The following is a 24,265-nucleotide window of genomic DNA, read 5'->3' on the forward strand; positions in this document are numbered from 1 at the left end:
AGTGGTAAAGTGTGCAGAATCATAAAAGTCAACCAAAACTGGTTCATAAAACAGGAGGGTGAAAGGCAAAAAGTTTGGGGAATGACAATGCAAAAAGGGCGAAGTTCAACATGACACCCCTCCAGCCAGCCAAAAGCCAGTGTAGATTAATCAATACCTTAATGGACTTCCCTGCTTAGGAGATAGAACATTGGTGAAGGCAATGTTAGGCAGGTGCACTTGTCAGTCCTATGCTGCTCTAGACTCTGTTGGGTCCCACTGTATTCATTCTCCTGAGTCACTGAACTGACCCATGGGGTACCCCATCTGTTAAGCACCTAACCTTAACTTTCTCATAGATGCATTCCATTAGGCAGATAGTGCAACCATGGCGAACATGGTGATATGGCCCAATATGCCACTTTTATCAGACTTCTGTCTCCAATCCAGAGAAAAGTATTTCCATAACTACAGTAACCAACAAAGGCCACTGACAGCTGCCAGTATAAAGAGCCAGGCCCCGGACAATCAACTTCCAGATGGAAGTCCCATGCATGTGTAGGCCTCTATTGAGCCTGGCAAGGAGTTCCTTATGGGCTCCTGAGGGTTTTCTGACATCTGAGGTTTCTCAGAGTGGGTGCAACAGCCCCGGGTGTTAGGCACCCTACTTCCACTCAACCTCCCAACAGTCCAGGCCTGGTATCTGGAAATTAGTTTTTAAGCCGATGGTCTGTACCCTGTACTGAGCAGGTGACAGGGGTGACCTTTCCTCCCCCTGCCCATCCATCTGATCCTCCATACTTATTGCTTTGCAGTAGTACACCCAGAAAACTGAGCATTCAGGGTGCCCTGGGTGGCTGCCCCTCCCAGTTCTCCTTGTACAATGGAGCTCTGTCTCTGGCGCAGAGAATGGCCTCTTGGTACGGACCAGGTTCCCTTGCTTGTGCACTGCTGAGTGCAATGAAAGCACCGGGGTTGGAAAGTAGGTACCCTGGCCCACCGCCCACCAGAACCATCCACTATTTTTAGAAGGGACATGGGAATTATTTGCCCCATTACTATACTAGGCCTCTGTCTGGGTCACTACGTACCTCCCCGTCACTTTGTTGGGGGAACCTGAACCACCCACCTGAGAATCATTCCCAGGTACCTTTCCAGACACTCTAGTACTAACTCAAAGGTCTGCCTCCTTTGCAAGCTCTCTGGGGTCAGTGAGCTTCCAGTCAACCAGGTGAAGGCCCAACTCTGTGAAACACATGCTGCACATGTGTTCTCTCATAATTATATCATACAGACCTCCATAACTATTCAACTGGCTGCCCATAACCCAACCAGTCAGTGCTTTACTGGAAAAGGCCAGAAAATCTTCCGAAGACTGGCATGTCAGTCTGCAACTGTACCAAAACCTTAATCAGTGTCCATCTGGGATGAGCAGAAACTTAGTGACAAGGGCTGCTTTCAAGGGGTTGTAGAAATGCAAAAAGAACAATTGATGGACAGAATGCAGAACAATGTCATACATTCACCCCAGTACTGAGATCTGAGCCTATAGCCATCGTTTTTTTGCTCCCCATGCCATTCCAGTTTGTACCCAGCCATATGCAAATCAGTCTTGACCCTGCCCCCCATTGGGAACAGTCCAGCCCCAACTGCCAGGCCATGTCCTCCCTGGACTGGAAATAAACATCCTTGGACCAGTTTGGTGGTTTCGCCCCTCATCAGCCAGGATAGCTTGACTCCAGTGGCATGGAGAGCCCGGGACCCACGTCTGGGCATACCAGTCCCACTCAGGGTGACACATGCAAAAAGAACAATTAATGGACAGAATGCAGAACAATGTCATACATTCAACCCAGAACAGAGATCTGGGCCTAAACTATCGTTTTTCTGCTATCCATGCCATTCCAGTTTGAACCCAGCCATATGCAAATTAGTATTGACCATGCACCCAATGGGAACAATCCAGAATGAACTGCCCGACCAGGTCCTCCCTGGACTCGAAACAAGCATCCTAGGATCGGTTCTGGGGTTTCACTCCTCATCAGGTAGGATAGCTTGACTTCAGTGGCATGGAGAGCGCAGTACCCACGTCTGGGCATACCCGGCCCACTCGGGTGACAAATGCAAACAGAACAATTGATGGACAGAATACAGAACAATGTCATACATTCACTCCAGTACAGAGATCTGGGCCTAAATCCATTGTTCTTTTGCTCCCATTGCCATTCCAGTTTGATCGCAACCATATGAAAATCAGTCTTGACCCTGCGCCCAATGGGATCAGTCCAGCCCGAACTGCCAGGCCAGGTCCTCCCTGGACTGGAAATAAGCATCTTGAGACCGGTTTCAGGGTTTTACCCCTCATCAGCTAGGATAGCTTCACTCCAGTGGCATGGAGAGCACGGGACCCATGTTTGGGCATACCCGTCCAACTCGGGGTGGCAAATGCAAAAAGAACAATTAATGGCCAGGATGCAGAACAATGTCATACATTCACCCCAGTACATAGATCTGGGCCTAAACCCATCGTTTTTTTGTTCACCATGCCATTCCAGTTTGAACCCAGCCATATGAAAATCAGTATTGAACCTGCGCCAATAGGAACAGTGCAGCCCGAACTGCCAGGCCAGGTGCACTCTGGACTGGAAACAAGCATCCTAGGACCTGTTTCAGGGTTTCGCCCTTCATCAGCCAGGATAGCATGAATCCAGTGGCCTGGAGAGCAAGGGACCCACATTTGGGCATACTAGTCCCACTCGGGGTAACAATCCAAAAGGAACAACTGATGGACAGAATGCAAAACAATGTCATACATTCATCCCAGTACTGAGACCTGGGCCTAAATCCATTGTTTATTTTGCTCCCCATGGCATTCCAGTTTGATCGCAGCCAAATGCAAATCAATCTTGACCCTGTGTCCAATGGGAACAGTCCAGTCCGAACTGCCAGGCCAGGTCCTCCCTGGACTTGAAACAAGCATCCTAGGACCGGTTTCGGGGTTTCACCCCTCATCAGCCAGGATAGCTTGACTACAGTGGCATGAAGAGCACGGACCCACGTCTGGGCATACCCGTCCCATCTGGGGTGACAAATGCAAAAAGAACAATAGATGGACAGAATACAGAACAATGTCATACATTCACCCCAGTACAGAGGTCAGGGCCTAAAACCATTGATTCTTTGCTCCCATTGCTATTCCAGTTCAAACCCAGCCATATGCAAATCAGTCTTGACCCAGAGCCCAATGGGAACAGTCCAGCCCGAACTACCAGGCCAGGTCCTCCCTGGAATGGAAACAAGCATCCTAGGACCGGTTTCAGGGTTTTACCACTCATCAGCCAGGATAGCTTGACTCCAGTGGCATGGAGAGCATCAGACCCATGTCTGGGAATACCTGGCGCACTTAGGGTGATAAAGCAAAAGACACATAATTGCAGAATGCAGAACAAATCAAAACATTCACCCCCAGTCAAGAGATCTGGGTTATATCCATCATTCTTTTGCTCACCATGCCACCCCAGTTTTGACCTGACCATATGCCAATCAGTCTTGACCCTGTGCCTCATGGGAACAGCCTAGCCCGAACTGCCAAGCTAGGTCCTCCCTGGACCAGAAACAAGAATCCAAGGACAGGTTTCAGGGTTTCACCCCCTCATCAGCCAGGATAGCTTGAATCCTGTGGCTCCTTGACGCGGAAAAAGCCTTTGACTGAGTGTGTGTCATGGAAATATTTACGGGTAATTCGGGAGTGAAATGGGTTTGCCCCACATTTTAGTACTGCTATTTGGGCAATGTACTCCAATCTGTATGCTAGACTTCAAATGATGGTTAAAGATTCTGGAAGAATAGAGGTGGTGAGAGGGACAAGACAGAGGTGTTCCTGCTCTCCAATTATGTTTGTCTTATATATCGACCCATTCACTGAACAAATCTTGCAAAGTAAGGCAATAAAGCCAGTCCAAATGAATGGCTACGACACAAAGGTACTAGCATATGCAGCAAACATTGCCATAGTGACCTCTGACCCTAAGAGTGCGATATGGAGGTTGAAATACTGGCAGGGGAATATGGGAGGAAGTCCGGGTATTTATTGAACAAGCAGAAAACTCAGATTGGCTGTACAGATATCCGTAGGATGGAAATGGTTGCATATCTTGAGATTAGGATGCACCCTAAGGTTGATAATATATGTCATATATCATTTTAAATATCTACAGGCAAAGGACTTATTGAACCAACCTTGGGCAGACATATTTTCCTTAGATACAATTCCCCTCATAGAGGCAATCACCAATTTGGATTGTATGGTTGGACATATTTATAAAGTTGTATTGGAAACAACACTGGAAGGTCTGGAGCAGGTTGAAGCTAACTGAGCCAGTAAGTTAGGTAAGAGATATAAGGATCTATGTATGTCAATTGTATTAGGAATGAAGATCTTTCTTTCATCTATACTGAGATAGGCTAGTTTGTAACTTGTATTTTACACTGGCAAAGTTATTTGGGTTGTGGAAAAGGGAAGTGCCTTAGTTGTGGAGAGGGCTCCGTCGAGTTAGTTCACATGCTCCATGGGTGTTGAAAAATTACAACCCCCTGAAGAAAGGAATGGAAGCTTGTAGGGGTAATTTTTTTGGGAGAGAGGTGTGTATCAGTTCACTCATGATTCTTCTTGGTGATGATAATAGGGATGACTTAGATTCGATCCAGATAAACTTTATTTGTATCTCAGTTGCAGTGGCTTGGTTGTTAATAGCTTTATACAACTGTAAGGGTAGGTGGTCTAAGAAATGGGGCCATATGATTTGGTCCCCCATGACCAACTTGGTCACCGGTGGTCTGGGGTAAAAGGATTTGCTCGCCTTTGACTCCTGCTGGTTGGAAGGGCTTGTCTAGATCGGAGCCTTTTACGTTTTTTATCATTAACATTCTCCTGCATGTAGTGGTTATATGGCAAAGTGACTTGGGAGATTAACTGCTGCCTCTTTGACTCACTGATGTATTATGAAATTATTTACTGAATGTACCATAATTGATTTTATACACAAATGAAATAAATATATTGCGTATACTGTTTTTCATGCTATCAATTTACAAAATGTCTGTATTCTGTACTCTCTAGGACATTTTTTTTAAAAGGAAAGAGGGTTACTGGTTTGAGGGGGGTGATTCTTGCTCAAGCAGCAATCACAATCTCTGTCAGGGCAAAACACAAGCAAACCTCAAATTAACTTGTGCTTAACCCTCTGGTAGCTTCGTGCAGAAGCAGTCAGGCTTAGCTTTCAGCGGTACAAAAGGGGGTGGTGATGGACGGAGCATCTGAATCAATCAAACACTCACACCCAGTCAAAAGATCTGGGTTTAATCCAACACCGTTCTTTAGCCCACTCTGCCGCCTCAGTTCAGACATGGTTATATGCAAATCAGTCTGACCCTGTGCCTCATGGGAACAGTCCAGCCCGAACTGCCAAGCCATGTCTTCCCTGGACCGGAAACAAGCTTCCGAGGACCGGTTTCTGGCATTCCAGCCGTCTTCAGCCCGGCACAGGGTCAGACTGATTTGCATATGGCCTTGTCTGAACTGGGGTGGTGTGGAGTGCAAAAAAAACGATGGATCTAGGTCCAGATCTCTGTACTGGGTTGAATGTATGACATTGTTCTGCATTCTGTCCATCAACTGTGGTTTTTGCAGGCTTAGCTTTCAGGCAATGTGGAAAGTACTTATGCAGGACTTCCAAAAATAAAGTGAAACACAATACAAGAAAGTCCCCCCAAAACAAGTTAAAAAATTCAACTAAAAAAATTGATAGATTATTTGACACCAAAAGGACAAAAATCCAGAAGTAGATTCAGAGATATGTAATTTTAAAGATTTCCGGTAAGTACAGCACCTAAAAGCACAAAGTGCCAATCGTGGATATCTGGCCGTGCAAGACTGGTGAAAGCCACAAGTTCAACCCGACCGCGGTGGAGTGCGGGCTGGATACTGCGACCAGGTTAGTCCAGCTGAAAGAGTTAACTTCAAAGTTAAGCGTGAAGAGTTCCATTTGTCTTGCAAGGTGCCGCTAGGAGCTTGGAGAGGTTGAAGTTGTGCAAAGTGCAGGCCAGGCATCATGGATGGTTAACACTGTATTGCAAAGATCCTATCAGGTGTCATGGATGGTCGTTGCTGGAGCTTTGTGTTGGTGGTCACTGCAGGCTGTCAGTGCTGTACAGTGAAAATGCAAATTATGCAATGCGGGGCATCGTTGGTGGAGTTTGGTTCTTTGAAACTTTGCGGTGGCGGGCATTGCAGGCGGCAATATCTTGGCACAAACAAACCCATTCACATAAGTGAAGAGCCTAAAACTTCTAGAGAGCTCAATTGAGACCACACCAAGAGTAGAGGATCTGAGAGACACCACATGGAGATCAGAAACCCACTCTAGCAGAGGCCAGCAGGGCTCAGGCACCTCCAGTTACAAGGCAATGCAGCAGGTCAGCTGGGAAGCTGCAGGGAGCCTCTGGAGCTTGTCATGTCCATGCAGCTGAAAACAAGTGGTCAGCTTGCTGACCTTGGCGTAAGTTCATCCTGAGATGAAGGGTGTACAGTTGCAGTGGGTAAGAGTCGCTTGGGGAGGGGGTTAATTTAAAAAAAATATTAAAACGTACCTTCGCCTACCCGGTCCTGCGTCGCGTCTCCTTCTCTCTCTGCTCCGAGTCCCAGGAAGCAGGCAGCCTCCCTCCCCTCCCCTAATCCAATGACAATGCTGCAATGGCAGCATTGTGATTGGCAGGTACACCGACCGCACAGGCATCTATGAGGAGGCCATGTTCTCGATGTAGGCTAAACGGAGAGTGCGTATGACTGGGTTGGTCTGCCTTGGGGCCAACCAAACAGTCAGCACCCACAACTGTGGGCAAGTCACTCCCCCCCCGCCCTGGAGCAGGACCGTCCACCCGCCTGACACCATCCAAAGCCTTCTTCTGCTTTCTCGCAGAGCGAGAAGCAGAAACATAAAATGGTATTTTTATTATCATTTTATGTTTCTGCTTCTCGCACTGTGAGAAAGCAGTGGAGTGATGCTGCTCCACCCATTTGGAGGAGCCGCCCCTGAGTGTGCATGCCCAATCCTCTTTCTCAGCAAGCAGGGGAGCAGACTGGGGAGCAGACTGAAGAGTAGCAGAGTCGCAGTCCTGGGAGCAAGGAGCAAATCAGCACAAAGATCCTTCTTCAGTAGTATCCTCAGGCCCCGGAGTTGCTGAAAAGTGGGTCTGAGGGTCCAGTTTTTGTTCCTGGTTCCTCCTATGAAGTAGGAGAAGTTTCTTGAGAAAGTCCTTTGAAGTTCCCGAAGCTTCCTGCTTCCCTGGCTCCAAGCTGGCTGCATGAACAATGTAGTGGTGACAAGTTCTTTGTGTGAAGGCAGGGCACAACCTATTCAGTTGCATGTGGGGCTGTGCCCAGCTCTGCCCACCCATCGTGGCAGTTGATGGCCCACTCAGATACACCTAATCCCTCTCTTGTGTGGCTGTCTATGAGGAATAAAAAACAACTGCCAACTACACCCAGTCATGTGACCCAGGAAGAGGCTGCAAGCACCAAAGAATTAGGGCAGGGAAATGCCAATTTTCTATAAGTGACATTTTCAAATTTGCAACTTAAAGTCCGACTTTACCATTAAAGAGGATTTTAAGTACAATTTCCAGGCTCAAAGCATCTAGTGTTCACCTGTTCTCAATCAAAGGTTAGCACTTATTAAATGTAATTAGCAACCTAGGGCTTGATGTAGGTGACTAAATACCGGTTGGTAAAGCCGAAAATCAGAACATTTCAGCGTTACAGACGGGCATTTAGCACTGTGCGATGTAGGTTTTTTCTGAATGCCATTGGTAATACTGAATCGGTAAATTAAAGGGAAAGAGTTACCGATTCTTTATTTACCGATCGGTCAACACCGAAACCTCAAAATACTGAATCGGTAAATAACAAATCAGTAAAAATCCGGTAATGCGATGTAGCAAAATTCGGTAATACCGAATTTGTCCAAATTCGGTATTAAAGAATTGGCAATTACAACTGACCCAGAGCAGGTGATAATCAGGTGCAGTGCATAAAAACAGCCCCAAAATGCAACAGTGTGAACACAATGGCGGACCACTACGTCATAGCAAGGCGGCTAAGTGTGCGAGCAGCAGGACAGAGGGTTTGGAGACGCGAAGAGCATGTGTACAGACTGCGTGTCACACTGTTCCAAATGACTGAGTCAGAAATCCATGACAGGTACAGGCTACACCCGCACACCATCCTTGACCTGATGCGGGACCTGCAACCATACCTGGCGCATCAGACACCAAGGGCGCATGCAATAGTCAAGTCAAGTCAAGTCATGAAATTTGTATAGCGCACTACATACCCAGAGGGTTTCAAGGCGCTTAGGAAGGGGAGGAGGATTATTTGTCAAATATCCATGTTTTAAGCTGCTTTCTGAACGCTAGGTGGTTTTGGGTGAGGCGAAGGTAGGCGGGGAGTGAGTTCCATGTTTTAGCAGCCAGGTATGAAAAGGATCTGCCTCCCATGGTGGTCTTGTTGATGCGAGGTACAGTGGCGAAGGCTTGGCTGGAAGAGCGTAGTTGGCGGGAGGGAGTGTAGAAGGACAGTCGAGAGTTGAGGCAATCTGGTCCGATGTTGTAGAGTGATTTGTGTGCGTGGGTAAGCAGTCGGAAAGTGATCCTTTTATTGACGGGTAGCCAGTGGAGGTCTTTAAGGTGACCAGAGATGTGTTCGTTGCGTGGGATGTCTAATATGAGCCTGGCTGAGGCGTTTTGGATTCGTTGGAGTTTCTTCTGGAGTTTAGCGGTGGTACCTGCGTAGAGGGTGTTTCCGTAGTCCAGTCGGCTCGTGACCAGAGCGTGGGTGACTGTTTTCCTTGTTTCGGAGGGGATCCAGCGAAATGTTTTCCTGAGCATGCGGAGAATGTTGAAGCAGGAAGAGGATACGGCGCTGACTTGTCTGTTCATTGAGAGTGAAGAATCCAGGATGACGCCAAGGTTCCGTGCGTGGTCTGTCGGGATGGGTGCTTTTCCGAGGGCTTCCGGCCACCAGGAGTCGTCCCAAGCAGAGGGGGATGTACCTAAGATGAGGACTTCTGTTTTGTCTGAGTTCAGTTTCAAACGGCTTTGTTTCATCCATTCGGCAACTTCTTTCATTCCTTCGTGTAGGTTAGTTTTGGCGGTGCTGGGGTCATTGGTGAGAGAAAGGATCAGTTGAGTGTCGTCCGTGTAAGAGATGATGTTGAGGTTGTGTTGGCGTGCGATGGCCGCGAGGGGGCTCATGTATACGTTGAAAAGGGTGGGGCTGAGTGAGGATCCTTGAGGTACGCCGCAGATGACTTCAGAGGCCTCGGACTTGAATGGAGGAAGGCGGACTTTCTGGGTTCTTCCGGTGAGGAACGAGGTGATCCATTCAAGTGCTTTTCCTTGGATTCCGATGTTATTGAGGCGTTGTAGAAGGGTGCTGTGGCAGACTGTATCGAATGCTGCAGAGAGGTCGAGGAGGATGAGGGCGACTGTGTCTCCATTGTCCAGTAGAGTTCGAATGTCGTCTGTTGCTGCGATGAGGGCGGTCTCAGTGCTGTGTTTTGCTCGGAAGCCAGATTGTGAGGGGTCGAGGGATTTATTGGCTTCGAGGAAGGCGGCCAGCTGGTTGTTGACGGCTTTCTCGATGACTTTGGCCGGGAATGGAAGAAGCGAGATGGGGCGGTAATTTTTGAGTTCGGTGGGGTCGGCTGTTGGTTTTTTCAGAAGGGCGGTGAGTTCAGCGTGTTTCCAGTCTTCTGGGAAGGTAGCGGAGTTGAAGGAGCAGTTGATGACGTCTCGGAGGTGCGGTGCTATGACGGAGTCTGCTCTGTTGCCTGCACCTCCTGGCATCAGGAAGTTAGCAGAGTGTGATAGCTGCAGCAGGTGGTGTGTCACAGAGCTGCCTGTCCCGTTTCTTCAACTCCTTTCTGGACGCCATGATGCAGAGAATGCATCACTACATACGCTTCCCCAGAACACAGGCGGAACTGCAGCAGACCAAGCTGGATTTCTACCAAAAGGCACAGTTCCCTAATAGGCTGCATCAATGAGACCCACATGCCAATCTGCCCACCTGCAGCTACAGAATACATATATCGCAACGGCAAATCAACTCACTCCATCAACGTGCAGGTGATATGTGATGCAAACGTCATCATTACTGACATTGTGACCAAATTCTCAGGGAGTACCCACGACTCCTACATATTTAGGAACAGTGGGATCTATACACGTCTGGCTGCTGGTGAATTTGGAGAAGGATACCTGCTAGGTAAATCAATGTGACACCCCCTGATGTATACCTTGATTTAACGTATTGGTGATCCAAATGAATGGCACTTTCTTTGCCATTTAGGTGACAGCACATATGCCCTCCGGCCATTCATACTAACTCTATACCTCAACCCATCCACCCCAAGGGAGAGGAGATACAATGTGGCACATAAAAGCACGCACAATGTTGTGGAGCGCACCTTTGGATTGCTAAAAAGCAGGTTCCGTTGCCTCCACAAAAGTGTTGGTGCACGTCAGTACCGCCCCATCATCTGCTGCAAAATAATAGCAACATGTGCAATGCTGCATACCCTTGCCACAAAGAAAGGAACAGCAGTGGAACTAACTGACTCTGAGGACAAGGGTGAGGACAATCCACTGCCAGAGCCCTGCGCAGCTCGTGTGGCAGCATCACCGGATGGGAGACAGAGATGGGCTGAGATAACACGCAACTATTTCTGAGTGTGTAAGGAGACATAGCCAATTACTCTATTTGCATGATGGTGTTTAATGACCAGTGCACACCATCAAGATCTGAATCAGTCTCCATACACCCATGGGTTACATCACTCATTAATGTACAACCATGGCTGGCTCTATTTTTTGTGCTCTGCACTGCCACGTTCCTTGGCCCCACTGTCTGCACTGCCAGTATGTTCCTGGGCAGCGCTGTGGCGTTTGCTGCACCTACTGCTCTCGGTGGGAGAGGGCGTAAGGCTACCACGGCTAGTAGCCTCCTCACTGTCCCCCCCTCTGCTGCAGTGGCCACCTTATCAGTTTGCAGCAGTTCAAGTGCTGAGGTCATTGTGCCCATCCCCCTAGCCACATCCCTACTACAGTATGCCATCTCTTCCTGCATGGCAATAGAGCGTCGGGACATTAGGGAGGTAGCAGTGGACAGCTTGGTGTATGCATCAAGTCTCTGCCTCTCCCTGCACCTAGACAGGCGGCCTCCTCAAACTTGCTGCAGAGCTGCAGAGCTGCCGCACAGCCGACGCCACATCACTCATGCCCTCAGACTTGGTGTTGTTAATTGCACTGATGCCCTTTTCGATGCGATACATGTGCGCATTCATGTGTGACATCTCCCTCTGCACTGACCGCATCGCTCTCCATTGCAGGTGCTGGACCTTCAGCATGCTGCTTTCCAGCCCAGCGAACACACTGTCACCTTGGCCCGGGATTGGAGGACTGACTGCCCTTGCCCTGCCGCGCCTTGAGGATGTGTGGGCGCACTCTGATGGGGACTCTGATCTTTCCCTGTTGCAGTCCTCAGCCACTGTTGACTGTTGGTCCCCTGTGCTCTCTTCCTCCGACACCTCCATCTGCTGGAGGGTGGCCACGGCATGCCTCCTGCCGGACAGTGGTGGTGGTGTTGATTGTGGCAGTGGTGATGGTGTTGTTGGTAATGGCGGCGTTGTCTGGAGCTGTGGTGATGGTGGGGATGGAGACATTGGTGGTGGGGTTGTGTGCCCTGCAGGCGACTGCTCCTCCTCCTGTTGTTTCCCCTCTGGCCTGGGTGCCTTCCCTCTGCTCCCCTCTGCTGCACTGCGAGATGTCTCGCCAGTAAAGACAGCATATAGATGTACTCACTTATCGGGCAGCATTTGCATTGCATTAAACATTATGCCTGCCAATCACACTGACTGTCCTCTGCTTGCTAATTGCTGTCACATCCCTTTGGGTTTGCTAGACTGACTGTTCTGAACAAATGTTACTTATGACTACATCGCCCATAATGCATTGCAGGTTATGAGTGAAACATGGACTAGAGTGGGAGTACCTATGCCTCTCTGGGGATTGAGGTTGGGGAGGGGGGTGCACAGGATGCTGTGCATGAAGCTTACCTTGTTTGCTGGAAGCTCTGGTAGAACTGTCTGCGTCACCGATCCCACTCACACTCTCCGTCTGGAGGGTGGACTCCACCATGAGCTCCAGGGCTGTTGGTGCAGGTGCTCTGCTCCTTCCTCCACCAGTTTTGCTAGCCTGCCTCTGCCTCTCCGCCATCCTCGGCTTTCCAGTCTTCCTCAGGTAATACCACCTTTTCCTTATGTCCTCAATGGAGCACTGGGTGACCCCAATGGCAATAATCTTGCTCTGATTCGCAAGGCAGATCTGTCTCTTCTGCGATTCTAGCACATGGAGGAACTGCTTGCCAAACAGCTTCTCATGGTCCTTGATGACTTCTTCAATGAGCACCTCCAGCTCCTTTTCACTAAACGTCTGTTTTCATTTTCTTTCACCTCCATCCTTCTCTCTTTCCTGGTTTGCCATTTTGCAAGTTTTTATTTCTTGGCAAAGAAAGGCTGTGTTGCTCCTGGCTCCCCTGCTCAGCTACCTGCCTCATAGTCAGCTCCAAGTTCAGTGCAGCTGCCTGGGTGTGGCCACTTCCTGTTTGGGAGGTAATTGGGATGCACAGGATTGGCTGATTCAACAAATTCTGAATTTTTAAATTACCGAATCCGTATTTACCGATTCGGTATTGGATTCGGTATTTACAAATCGGTATTGGGGTTTCGGTATTGTTTTTTTTTTACCGAATCCTTCCGAATCGCTATTTTTTACCGAATAATACCGATTTGGTAATTTTTACTGAATCTTTTAGTACATTGGAGATACCGATTCTTTAATACCGATTCGGTAAAATTCGGTATTAAGGAATCGGTATTTCACGTTTACCTACATCTAGCCCCTAGTGTTCTACAGGATTGCGCTCATAGACCATATGGCTTGCCAGGGTGTTGTGAAAATCCTCTGGTTACTCTACATTAAGGATCTACTCCAGAAATCCGGCCTGCACCAATTATGTTCTTTTCCAGAGAAGTTATGTACGATAGCCAGAGGCAGTATAAAAGCAAACTATTGTGAGTGTGTTGCAGTTGAAAATGTGTTGAACTGCAAAGACTCTCTATTGTTAACCTTCATTGATTTTAAATCCAATGCCCAGTACGAGCACACCGTTGATGTACTTGCCCCCCCACCCCTCCTTCGCAAGTAAAGTGCACCTGTAATTCAGGTACGGTTCTTTGCCTTTCAAAGGTTAGGAATAAATGGCATGTAGGGACGTAACAGATGATCTTTGTCCTGCTTGCCAAGGACACTTGGAATCACTTGCCCATGTACTTTTTTTTGTCCATCCTATTGCCAGCTTCGGAAGAAGTGGATAGTGCACTATGTAAGAATCTGGACACTAGAAAATTCATGAAAGCATTTAGACTATTGAAAACTGATCCTAGCAGAGTAGTGGTCTTCAGCGTAGCCAAATATATCTGTTGTAAAAAATGTTTTTAGGCATTTTTCACTATCAGGACATGTTAAAGTTAAAAGTCCATGCCCAATGTTTTAAATACACGGCACCCTGCCCTATGGGCTAGTTAGGGTTTACCTCAGAGGTAACCTATATGTATTAAAAAGGAAAGTTTGGGTCTGGCAAAAGGTTTATTTTGGCAGGTTGAAATGGCAGTTTAAACGTGCACACACAGGCTGCAATGGCAGGCCTGAAACATGTTTCAAAAACTACTTAAGTGGGTGGCACAATGAGTGCTGTGGGCCTACCACTAGCACTTAATTTACAGGCCCTGGGTATATGTAGTACCACTTTACTTACGACTTACAAGCAAATTAAATGTGTCAATAAGGTGTAAGCTAAAGTTGAAATAGAGAGCACAAGCACTTTAGCACTGGCTAACAGTGGTAAAGTGTACAGATTCCTAAAAGCCAATCTAAATGTATTCAGAAAACATGAGAATGAAAAAAAAGGTTCGGGAATGACCCTGCAAAAACGGCTAAGTCCAACAGTTACTGATGATCCTACTCAAACTGAAAACAGCCTTTCTTGAAATTCTCAAGACGCAGGCATAGAGGTACCCAAACTCAAAAGAGCTGCAAGACTATACCAATGGTAATGCAGTGCTATACAAATCTCCTTAAAGGTAACATAACTTAAGATCTTTTCTTGCTCTTCTTTGAATTTTTTGTGCTGTGCATTTCATTTGTTTGCAGTAATAATGGCCTGCAGTTGAGTACAAGTGACATACCATAAGATCTGTAGTTCCAACGCACTCAAAGGTGTAGTCCGCACCACCATATGTCATCTCAGTGATCACCTCATGGATGGGCTTGTTGAAATCCTGGGGACTGATGCATTCAGTGGCTCCTAATACTCTTGCCTTTGCAAACTTATCCTTTTTGATATCCACTCCAATGATTCGTGCAGCGCCAGCAACTCGGCAACCAATTATGACCGATAGGCCAACTCCTCCCAGACCAAAAATAACACAAGTAGACCCAGCATGAACCTGGAAATAGAGAATTGAGGGTAGAAAAATTGTAGGTTGAATAAGGTAGGAGCAGAAAAATGTATTGTATGGAGAAGATTTTGATTTAAATTAATGCTGCACTACTCTGTCACCTTTCAGTCACATGGTTTGGGCCCTATTTCACCCATGTCTGCCCCGCCCAACTAAGAAGAATCTCCCGACAACCCTTAAACTGCAGCTTCTTATGAAACTAAGGCAATGATAAATGAGAGCTATCATGATAAACCCATGTCTCAACCATAAATTTAACATGGACCAACAGCCAACCAACACACCTGATTTCACACAATGGCCTTCATTACACGTGGTCTTGTATAATACTATTTATCCCCTCACCCAGAATTATTATTACCAAGGTTCCATGTAAAGTCAGGAGAAATAATAAGTGTTAGAAGATTTTTGGCTATAACATGTGGGAATGGGAATTACCATGTCAATTCCTGCATGTTTTTCCCTAGTATTTCAGCCGTACACTTTGTCTGCTTGCAGGTGAAATCTCTGCATAAAATAGCTCCGAAATGTGAGTATTGGCTCTCCCTTACATTTTTTATGTAATTTTGTACTGTTCATACATTTTTCTGATTCAGTTTGTGCCACAAAGGCAATTCCTACAGAAACTTCTGCCTCTACCCTGATACGAACTAAGAATATCCTCTGTTCACTTTCTGTATTGTATTGTATTGTTCTGACACCTATTGTACTTTATATCCTTTTCCTTTAATGACTGCGTGCTTGTAGCGTTTTTTGGCCCACTTGAAGCTTTCCTGTCTGCTTGATGCCGCTCTCTCCCCCACTCTCTGCCACCCTCCTGGCCCACCCACCTCCCCTTCCTCCTCCCAGGACTTACTTAATGATGGCCACGGCCCCATTGAGCAAGTTCCTGACCTAGCTCCCCCTTGCTGCCTGTGCTGCAGGTCTCCTCTCTCCTGCTGTTGCCTTCTGCCTGTCTGCCTTATTCCCTGTATTGCTGTTTTCCTGTGCTTGTTTGGGTCACTTACTCTATTGTGTTGTTCCGGCCACTTACTGCCTTGTAATTGCCTGTCTCCTTCATTGTTGTGTGCTCGTAGTGTTTTTTTCCCATTTGAATCACTGTTTTCCTTTGCTGTTTGTATTGCTGTATTCTTTGCTTGTTCTGGTCACTTACTGTATTGTTCTTTTAACTTATTGCATACTATGTTCCTGTCTCCATGCTCATAGTGTTCTTTTGCCCACCTGCCACCTTCCGGCTTAACTGCCTGCATAATGCCGCTCTCTCCCCATTGTCCACCTGCCCAACAGCCATCCAGCACCCCTACCTCCTTCCAGGACCTACTTAATGGAAGTCGTAGCGCGGCCGCGCAGAGGACGCGAGCAGCAGGTGCACTGCCGGCACACCAAAGTCAAGCCAGTCTGCTCCCATCCATGTCCATCCACGCCAGGACCACGCCCAGCACCAGGAACCCTGGTTCTCCTGCCAGCTGCAGATACACCACCGCAAAACTCTGATCCCTGGACTCCATACTCTGTAACAACAACTGCTGCGGCACCTCTCCAGGATCAACAGCAAGACCTTTCACCTGTCTACACTACCACTTCTCCTGCCATACTGGAGCACTCACAACCACAATGACCACCACCACGTCAACCATGGCTGTGTCTGAACAACTTGACTGCCTCCTCCTCAACACACAATCACTCTGCAACTTTGCCACTGAAATCTGGGACACCATCAACACCTTCTCACTGACGTCAACTACCTCATCGAGATCTGGCTCAAGCTCCTGACATCGCCTCAGTAACACCCGTCAGTTACAAGATAGCACACCAGGACCGCAACAAAAAATACAGAGGCAGGGTCACCATTATCCACAAAGAACACATCCACTGCACCACCAAGGCAGATGACATCATACCTATCATGGAACATCTCAATATCAAACTCCAAACAAATGGCAAATCCACCATCAGGGGTACCTGCAATTACAGACCTACAGAACCATGCTCCAGCTTCTGCAACGCCATTCCCGAATTCATCGCACCCTCAGCATTGACTCCAAGGGCTACATCTTCCTCAGCAACTTCAATTTCCACTTCAGCAACTTTAACAACACCAACACCGCCAACCTCCTTGAAAGCATGAACAACATCGACCTCACCCAACCAGCCGCCAGTCCCACTCACAATGTAGGACACACGCTGGACATCATCTTCATGTCCAGCAACAGAGTAAAGTACAGTCATGCCACCAAACTCACCTGGACAGACTATGTCATCATCCACTGCGTTATCACCAGACCCCTTCGGCACTGCCCGAGACATCCAGTGCATCACACTGCAGCTGGAACAAAGTGTCAGAAAGCCAGTGGACCAAGACCCTCAACACTTCCCACCCTGACACTGCACCCAATCTGGAACAAGCTGTCAAGAACTTCAATGTCTGGATCATCGACAATGCCGACAGAATCACCCTCATCAGGCCCAGTACATGCAAGAGATCCACCAAACAGGCCAGCTAGTGCATCACAGAGCTGAAAACTGCAAAGCCAACTGCAAGCAATAAGAAAGGGAATTGGCATACCAGCAAGGCATCCACATAGAGAGTAACCATCAAAGGAGCCCTCAAGCATTACCACCAGCTTCTGAAGGAGATGAAAAAGAAAACCCTGGAGGACCGCATTGAAGCCAGCTCCAACCACAGCAAAGACCTCTTTAACATCATCAGACAGTTCTCCAACCCCTCATTCACAGAAAACATCATCACCACTACCCAAGATCTCTGCAACACCTTTGCAGATTTCTTCCACAACAAGATCTCCACCACCTGCAAGAACTTTAAAATTCAGCACACTCCCTCTGACCACTATGACCAGCTTGCTGTCACTGAAGCAAGACCCGACTACACACACACCACCTGGGACCAGCTTACCACACAGAACACCACAGCTATAATGAACTCAGTCCACTAAGGAGACCCTACGGCAACCTGTCCTCACCACATCTTCAACCTCAGGAGCAAGTAGATCAGCAGCAAGCTCACCACCCTCTTCAATGCCTCTATCACTACGATCACCTACTCTAACGAATGGAAACACACAGAAGGCTAACCCCTACTCAAGAAACCTTCTGCCAACCCCAGCAAACTCACAAACTACTGTTCCATCTCTCTGCTCCCCTTCCCCGCCAAAGTACTCAAAAAAGCCTTCAATTGCCAACACACTGAACACCTGGAGAGTAATTATCTTCTGGACACCTTCCAATCTGGATTCTGCCCCAATCACAGCACTTGAACTGCCCTAATTGCTGCCACTGACGACATCAGAATCCTCCCCGACTGAGGAGAAACGGTGGGCCTGATCCTCCTTGACTTCTCGGAAGAATTTGGCATCTTGTCCCACCACACCCTCATCAAAAGACATCACATCTGAATCAAAGGAGATGCTCTTAACTGGATTGCCTCCTTCCTCACCAGAAGAACTCAGGGAGTCCAGTTACCACTGTTCACATCTGAACTCAAGAACATCTTATGCAGCGTTACTCAAGGCTCATCCTTCGGCCCACCTCTGTCGGACATCTACAAGGCCCCACTGGCCAACGTCGTCAGAGCCCATGGTTTAAATCTCAAATCCTACACAGATGACACCCAGCTCATCCCCTCGCTCTCCAAAGACCCCACCACCACAAAAGAAAATTCTACAGGTGTATGACGAGCGTCGCAAACTGGATGAGATACAACTGCCTAAAGCTCAACACCGCCGAAATGGAAGTGCTGGCCTTCAGCAACAACACCTCCCTGTGGAAAGACTCTTGGTGACCCCCGAAACTAGGACGCTCACCCACTCCAACAGACCATGCACATAACCTTGCCATCATCCTAGACAGCAGACTCACCATGAAAACCAAGATCAATGTAGTTTCTTCTGCTTGTTTCCCTCACTCGTCACATGCTTTGGAAGATCTTCAAAGGTCTCCCCATCAACACCAGGCATACCAACACTCAATCCCTAAACATCGGCCACCTGCACTACGGCACTTTACGCCAGAATCACCACCAACCTACTGAAGAGACTACATGTAATACAGAACTCTGTGGCCAGACTCATCCTCGACCTCCCAAAATGGAACCACATCACCCCTCACCTCAAGAAACTCCACTGGCTCGCCATGCAGATGAGAGGTCAATTCAAGATGCTGATTCACACCTACAAGGCCCTGCACAACCAAGGACCAGCCTACATCAACCACCACCTGAACTTCCACCAACCGGCCAGACACCTGTACTCCGCCTCCCTATCCCTCGCACCTCCAGCATCCATCAAATTAACAGTGGAGGACGCTCCTTCTCCTACTTTGCAGCTAAATCCTGGAAGGACCTCCTCTTGCGCCTTCAGAACACCATTCAAGACCTGACTGTTCAACTGGCCCAGCCCTGGTAACCAGAACCACAGCTTCTGGATGCCCTCACTGATGATTAGCCACGCTTTATATTTCCTGCTTGATTGATTGATAACTGTGTGCAAACTATAAAAGTTGACCCAGAATATTCCAGTGGTTTCCACATGGCTGCTCTCCATGTGATTGCGAAGAGGATGCGATTAGTGCCTGCTCACTAGAGGAGGAGGAGCCAGGGAAGATTTTTAGAACCAGTCTCACCATTTTCTAACAGACAGAGGAGAAAATCTTTGAGGAATTCAGGTAGTGCAGTTATATTAGATTTGACTGAATTGGTGAAACCATATTGTCAAAGCAGTACATTGCACAGCAGTTTCCTCCCTTCTCATGTGCAGGAATTGTTCTTTCTGCACTTTATGGCCTCAGGCAGCTACCAGGGTGGGATTGCTGTTGCTGGTTGTGTGTTACAAAGTGTGCTGTCACGTTTTTTTCTGAGGTTCCTAGATGCCATGCTCCTAAACATCAACAGGTACATATACCTCCACAGGAATGTAGAGGAAATCCAAAGAACAAAATTAAACTTCATACCGGGTGACCAAATGCCTCAATGCCTTAGGGTGTGTAGATGGAACGCATGTTCCACTCTCTATTTGTACCCCAGCCCATACAGAATAACTGTTTCAGAACAGGTAAAATACACATTTCCTCAATATCAAAGTTGTTTGTTATGCACATAAGATAATGACAGATATAGTGGCGAAATACCCAGGGAGCACCCATGACTCACACATCTTCAGGCACAGTGGAATACACCAACATCTATAACGAGGGGAGTTTGAAGATGGCTATTTATTAGGTAATGTGATGCTGCAAAAAAACACATATGAATATGATAGTCCAATCTCAGGCTTTTGCATGCTCTCACTTACGTTATTTGTGCCAGGTGACAGTGCGTATGCCCCAGCAAACCAAAGCAAAAGCTGTTACAACATTGCTCATTGACGCACCTGGGCGGTGATTTAACAAACATTTGGCAAGCTAAAATGAAGTTTTTGGTGCCTTTGAGGTAATAGAAATTTCAGGTAGCCAATGTGTCCCCCACTCGCACCCTATCCATGCACCCATGTTCCTTGTATGTCGTGTAACTTCTGTTCTGTTCATGCTAGAAAGACGCATATGGATTTGCGTCGATTCTTAACATGTTAGCTATCCAGTCATGCATGAATATCCAGTTAATTAGGTTTCTAAACCTATGGTGCCAACGTCTTTACATGGTGCACTTTTGAATTCAGCACACGTTTTTCTCCATGTTTCCTGGCCCAGTCGAGCTAGGCCCTTAAACGAGGCCCGGAGCCTCATCTCTCCTGTCTCTGAAAACTGTATGCATCCCTGACCCCTACCTTACATCCTGCACAGACGAGCGGTGCCCGGCTCGGCCTCCTTGCCTGCCAAAATGTTATTTTGCCTACAGTTATCTGTTCAGCCGCCGCGAAAACACATTCCAGTCTAGTGAAATAGGTAAACATATTCCCGGCTGCAGAGCAAAGGGCCTTGCCTTCCTGTCTCCATGCAAGTAATTTACTGCTCCCGTTACCATGGTAGGCCCATGGCCCCCGCACTCTACATGAAGATCCCTTTGCATGCACTAGCATTCAGTGATGAACGGCCTCTGCCCGAGAGACCTTTTACTTCAAACACTACATCCTCCAAACATGAGATACCAGATATGCTATAGGTGCAGGTCGTTCTGACACCCCAGACACCAGTCTCCTCTACTCGTGCAAATGTCAAAGCCCCCAGTTCTCCCCAGTTACACGTCATGCTCAGCTGCGCGCGCATATAGGTTAGAAGTTTCTGCCGACTCTGCAAACTTTCACTAAGCATCCACCCACTTGTGACGTTTCATGTTACGTTTCTCTGACATGTCAAGTGCACGCCCATGTGTACGCCTTCTTACACGCCTCCTGTTACGTACATGTGTTCTTATCTCTCTTTTCACCTGTTACGCCTACTGTATTGGCTCCAATTGTACCATTTTACTATATATAATGTGTACTGTTAATAAAAAGTTGAATGTCCCTTCCTGAACCTTAGTGGTGATGGAACATGATGTCCAATCCTCGAGGATTTTCCATTAAAGCCCGTATGACTCAGATCCCACGGACTCTGCCTCTCCTTTGAATGAGCTGTCTTGTATTGATAATTATATGGAAAAACGATACGGTAAAATTATTTACCACATAATTTGGTGCCCGAACAGGCACTCCCCCTTCCCCACTCGCCGGTTATGACCCGCAGGCCTTGACCCCTTCTGTGGCTGCGACGGAACAAGTGCACTTCCGCAGGTTTTCCTGCTATTCTCCCTCGGGCCAACGGAGGAGACGGTGACTGCGGCCCAGCATCCAGACGAGGCGGTGAGGAATGCGGAGGATCCCGACCAGAGCCCCTAGTCGAGAGAGCAAAGTCCGAGGTGTCCAGAGGCCCACCTGTTCCGAAGTGCATGCGTAGGAGGATCGTCACCTGACGCAGTCCAGTCCAGTTTCCGAGGCCTTCTGTTTCTGCTTCCCGGTGAGTACCGTTATTGGGAATGCATCTAGACGGGTTCATTAATTTGTGCCCGGTCAAGACAGGTCTGGGTACACAGACCTGGTCCGGACGTGTTTATTTAGGTAAATACGACAACACGTGTCTCTTTATGGGACCGGTCTGTACTGTTTTAGCAGTGCATCTAGAAATCCAGTGCATCTAGTATTCTAGAGTTTCGAGAATAATCCAGTATTGTGCTTTCATGTAACTGTTCGAAAATGTTTTAATGTGTGTCATGTCATGGTATGAATGATTGTTTGCAATTCATTACTGTGTTTATTGTGTTCACGCTCGAATCAGTCTCATTATGCCGCTGTTCTCTAAGTTACGTCAGATAGGAACTAGGAAAGGGATACTCGAAGAAGCAGTTCCCGTCCCGCCTAGGGACACTCCTGGACATTTTATGTATAATAAGCATGGCTTAGATGCCATACTGTACCTAGATTTGTGGGTTGATTATACCAAGGGTCTGGAAGAAAAGTATAGATGGCCTGTCTCAGGGACATTGGATGCTGATTGCATCATGAGAGTAGAAGAAGCATTGTGGAAAAGAAAGCCAGAAAATCCCAGAAAGATGCCATAGAATTATGGCGTAAAGAAGCGCATAGACGAAATGAAAAGGAAATCAGGAAAGCAGAAAGAAGTAGAGAAGAATCCGAAAAAGCTAGAGAAAAAGAGTTACTAGAAGAAGGAGAACGAGTCAGAATAGAACAACAAGACAGACAGAGAAATGCCCTTATTACAGGACTGTATCCAGTTCTAGTCGAGGGCCTGCCCAAGGCGACCCCGGAAGTACCACGTAACTTGCCACCACCATTGGTCCCGACTAAGCTCCGTCACAAACAAACCGCAGCAGATATTTTCCTTTCTTCCTATTTAGATGATGTTGCTCCAGCATATACTAATCTATCCGTACCACCTGTTAATAATGCACAGCAGCCTGCTCCGGCTGTTCAACCTGCTGTTCAAGCCACGACCCTTCCACGTTCCCAAGTCACGCTTCCCGCATCTGTTACTTCCCCTATTGCTACTGCTTCCGTTACTGTCCCACCTACTATTGGTCCCCATAATCCTTTCGCGACAGATGTGACACAGAGTGCACATCCGTTACAATTGCCACCTTTACCCGCTACGTCATCTGCAGCCTCTGCCCAGTCAGTACATGCCCACGCTTCTGCTTCAGGAGGTGCCGAAGGCTACCTTCGCACCCCGCCTCAAGTTAAACGAATGACAGCCAGAGAATTCGCAATGCAACGTACGCCGAAAGCGGCTACACTCGAATCCCTTAGACAATACCTGACAGATTGTAGGTATGACCCAGTACCCGGCAAGGAAGGAGACATGATGTTAGTCTCTTTACGACTACGACGCGCTACAGGATATTTGATGCTTTTACCTGAAATGACTAACCATCTAGATAAAATATATCATTTTATTAGAACAGGGGAGGGACCAGGAAGTATTCGCGAGGCCATGGCATACCAGAAGGTTGAGACACAAAGTATGATCCTACGTTTTTTGATTAATTGTTTGATAAGGGAACGAGATCGGCCAGGTGCCGTTAAAGAAGAGATGGACATGTTGATGAAATGGAGTAATAATATTGCAGACTGTAAACATGATAAACAAAATTGCATAGATGCCATGTACAGAAAGATTCGCAAAGACATAGTGACAATGCATGAAAAAGAGAAAGAAGCTAGGGGAACCGAGAAAGAGAGTGAAACCGAGGAAGAAGAGAATGAGGATCAAGGGTTAGAAGAGTCAGACCCCCCCGAGACGATGGCGTACGTAGGTAGAGTGAAACTCCCTAAACAGTATTCTTTTGATAGACCTTTCGACAGACCTATACGTCCAGATAATAAAAGACGTTTTCTTACCCCTATACCAGAAAAATGTTCTCTTGAACATTTATTCCAAGCCACTGATAAAATCTTAAAAGATAGAGTAGGTTACAACGAACTTAGTACAATGCGTGAACAAGAACTAGCACGGTCCGCAGTACAGTGGGCTGATAATAACAGCGTATATAAAGATGATTCAGTAGCGCAAACATTTTTGAGTCTTACTCCAACTGAACAACGTTTAGCTGGTATGTACATGATCCAGCATATCATTATGCTATATGAGAGTCAGCATTCTGATCCAGGTCCCCTATACAATATATTGGATGAATTACTCCTGAATAGATGGAGAGGCCTAGGTACTGATTTGATTAATGTGATTCTTGAACAACGTCATAAATACAGAACATTTTTGACTCCACATTTTGTTCCCGTTCCACCCCCAGTAAGCCATCCTTTACACATAGACAGACAGAATCCCTTACGAGAAGTTCATCCCGTCCAGACCCAAGGGGTGCGCTTCAACGCGTATTTGTATACACGCCCTTAAGTAAAATGGAATTATTGGAAATGAAGAAAATAGTGCCTTGTCATGATAAAGACCCAGCAGGGTTTCACCGTGAATTAAAAGACATGTTACTCATGGGAGATTACACATATCCCGATATTATGAAAATGTTAAAAGTACTGTTGCCTGCAGGTATTTACGAAAAACTCAAAGAAAAAGAATGGGAGGTGGGAGATAAAAAGATTAACTGGACTGAATTAGAAGACGAAGAAAGAACACGTACCCCAGGTTTAGGTCTTGGGGACAAAACTAAAGCATTACCAGGATTATTAGTA

The 24,265-nt window shown here is 47.2% G+C and overlaps 1 protein-coding gene across 2 annotated transcripts in view; it reads right to left on the reverse strand.

Moving 5' to 3' along the window:
- The window catches only part of LOC147727491 (alcohol dehydrogenase E chain-like), a 523,815-nt gene that overhangs the window by 150,715 nt on the left and 348,835 nt on the right, over window positions 1–24,265 (reverse strand). For both annotated transcript variants that reach the window (XM_086961567.1, XM_086961568.1), the window contains exon 6: window positions 14,343–14,603. In XM_086961567.1, the coding sequence (XP_086817693.1) occupies window positions 14,343–14,603 (261 nt within the window). The remainder of the gene's footprint in view (window positions 1–14,342; window positions 14,604–24,265) is intronic.

This window comes from Lissotriton vulgaris, chromosome 3_1, assembly GCF_964263255.1.
Source record: "Lissotriton vulgaris chromosome 3_1, aLisVul1.2, whole genome shotgun sequence".
Taxonomy (NCBI): Eukaryota; Metazoa; Chordata; class Amphibia; order Caudata; family Salamandridae; genus Lissotriton; species Lissotriton vulgaris.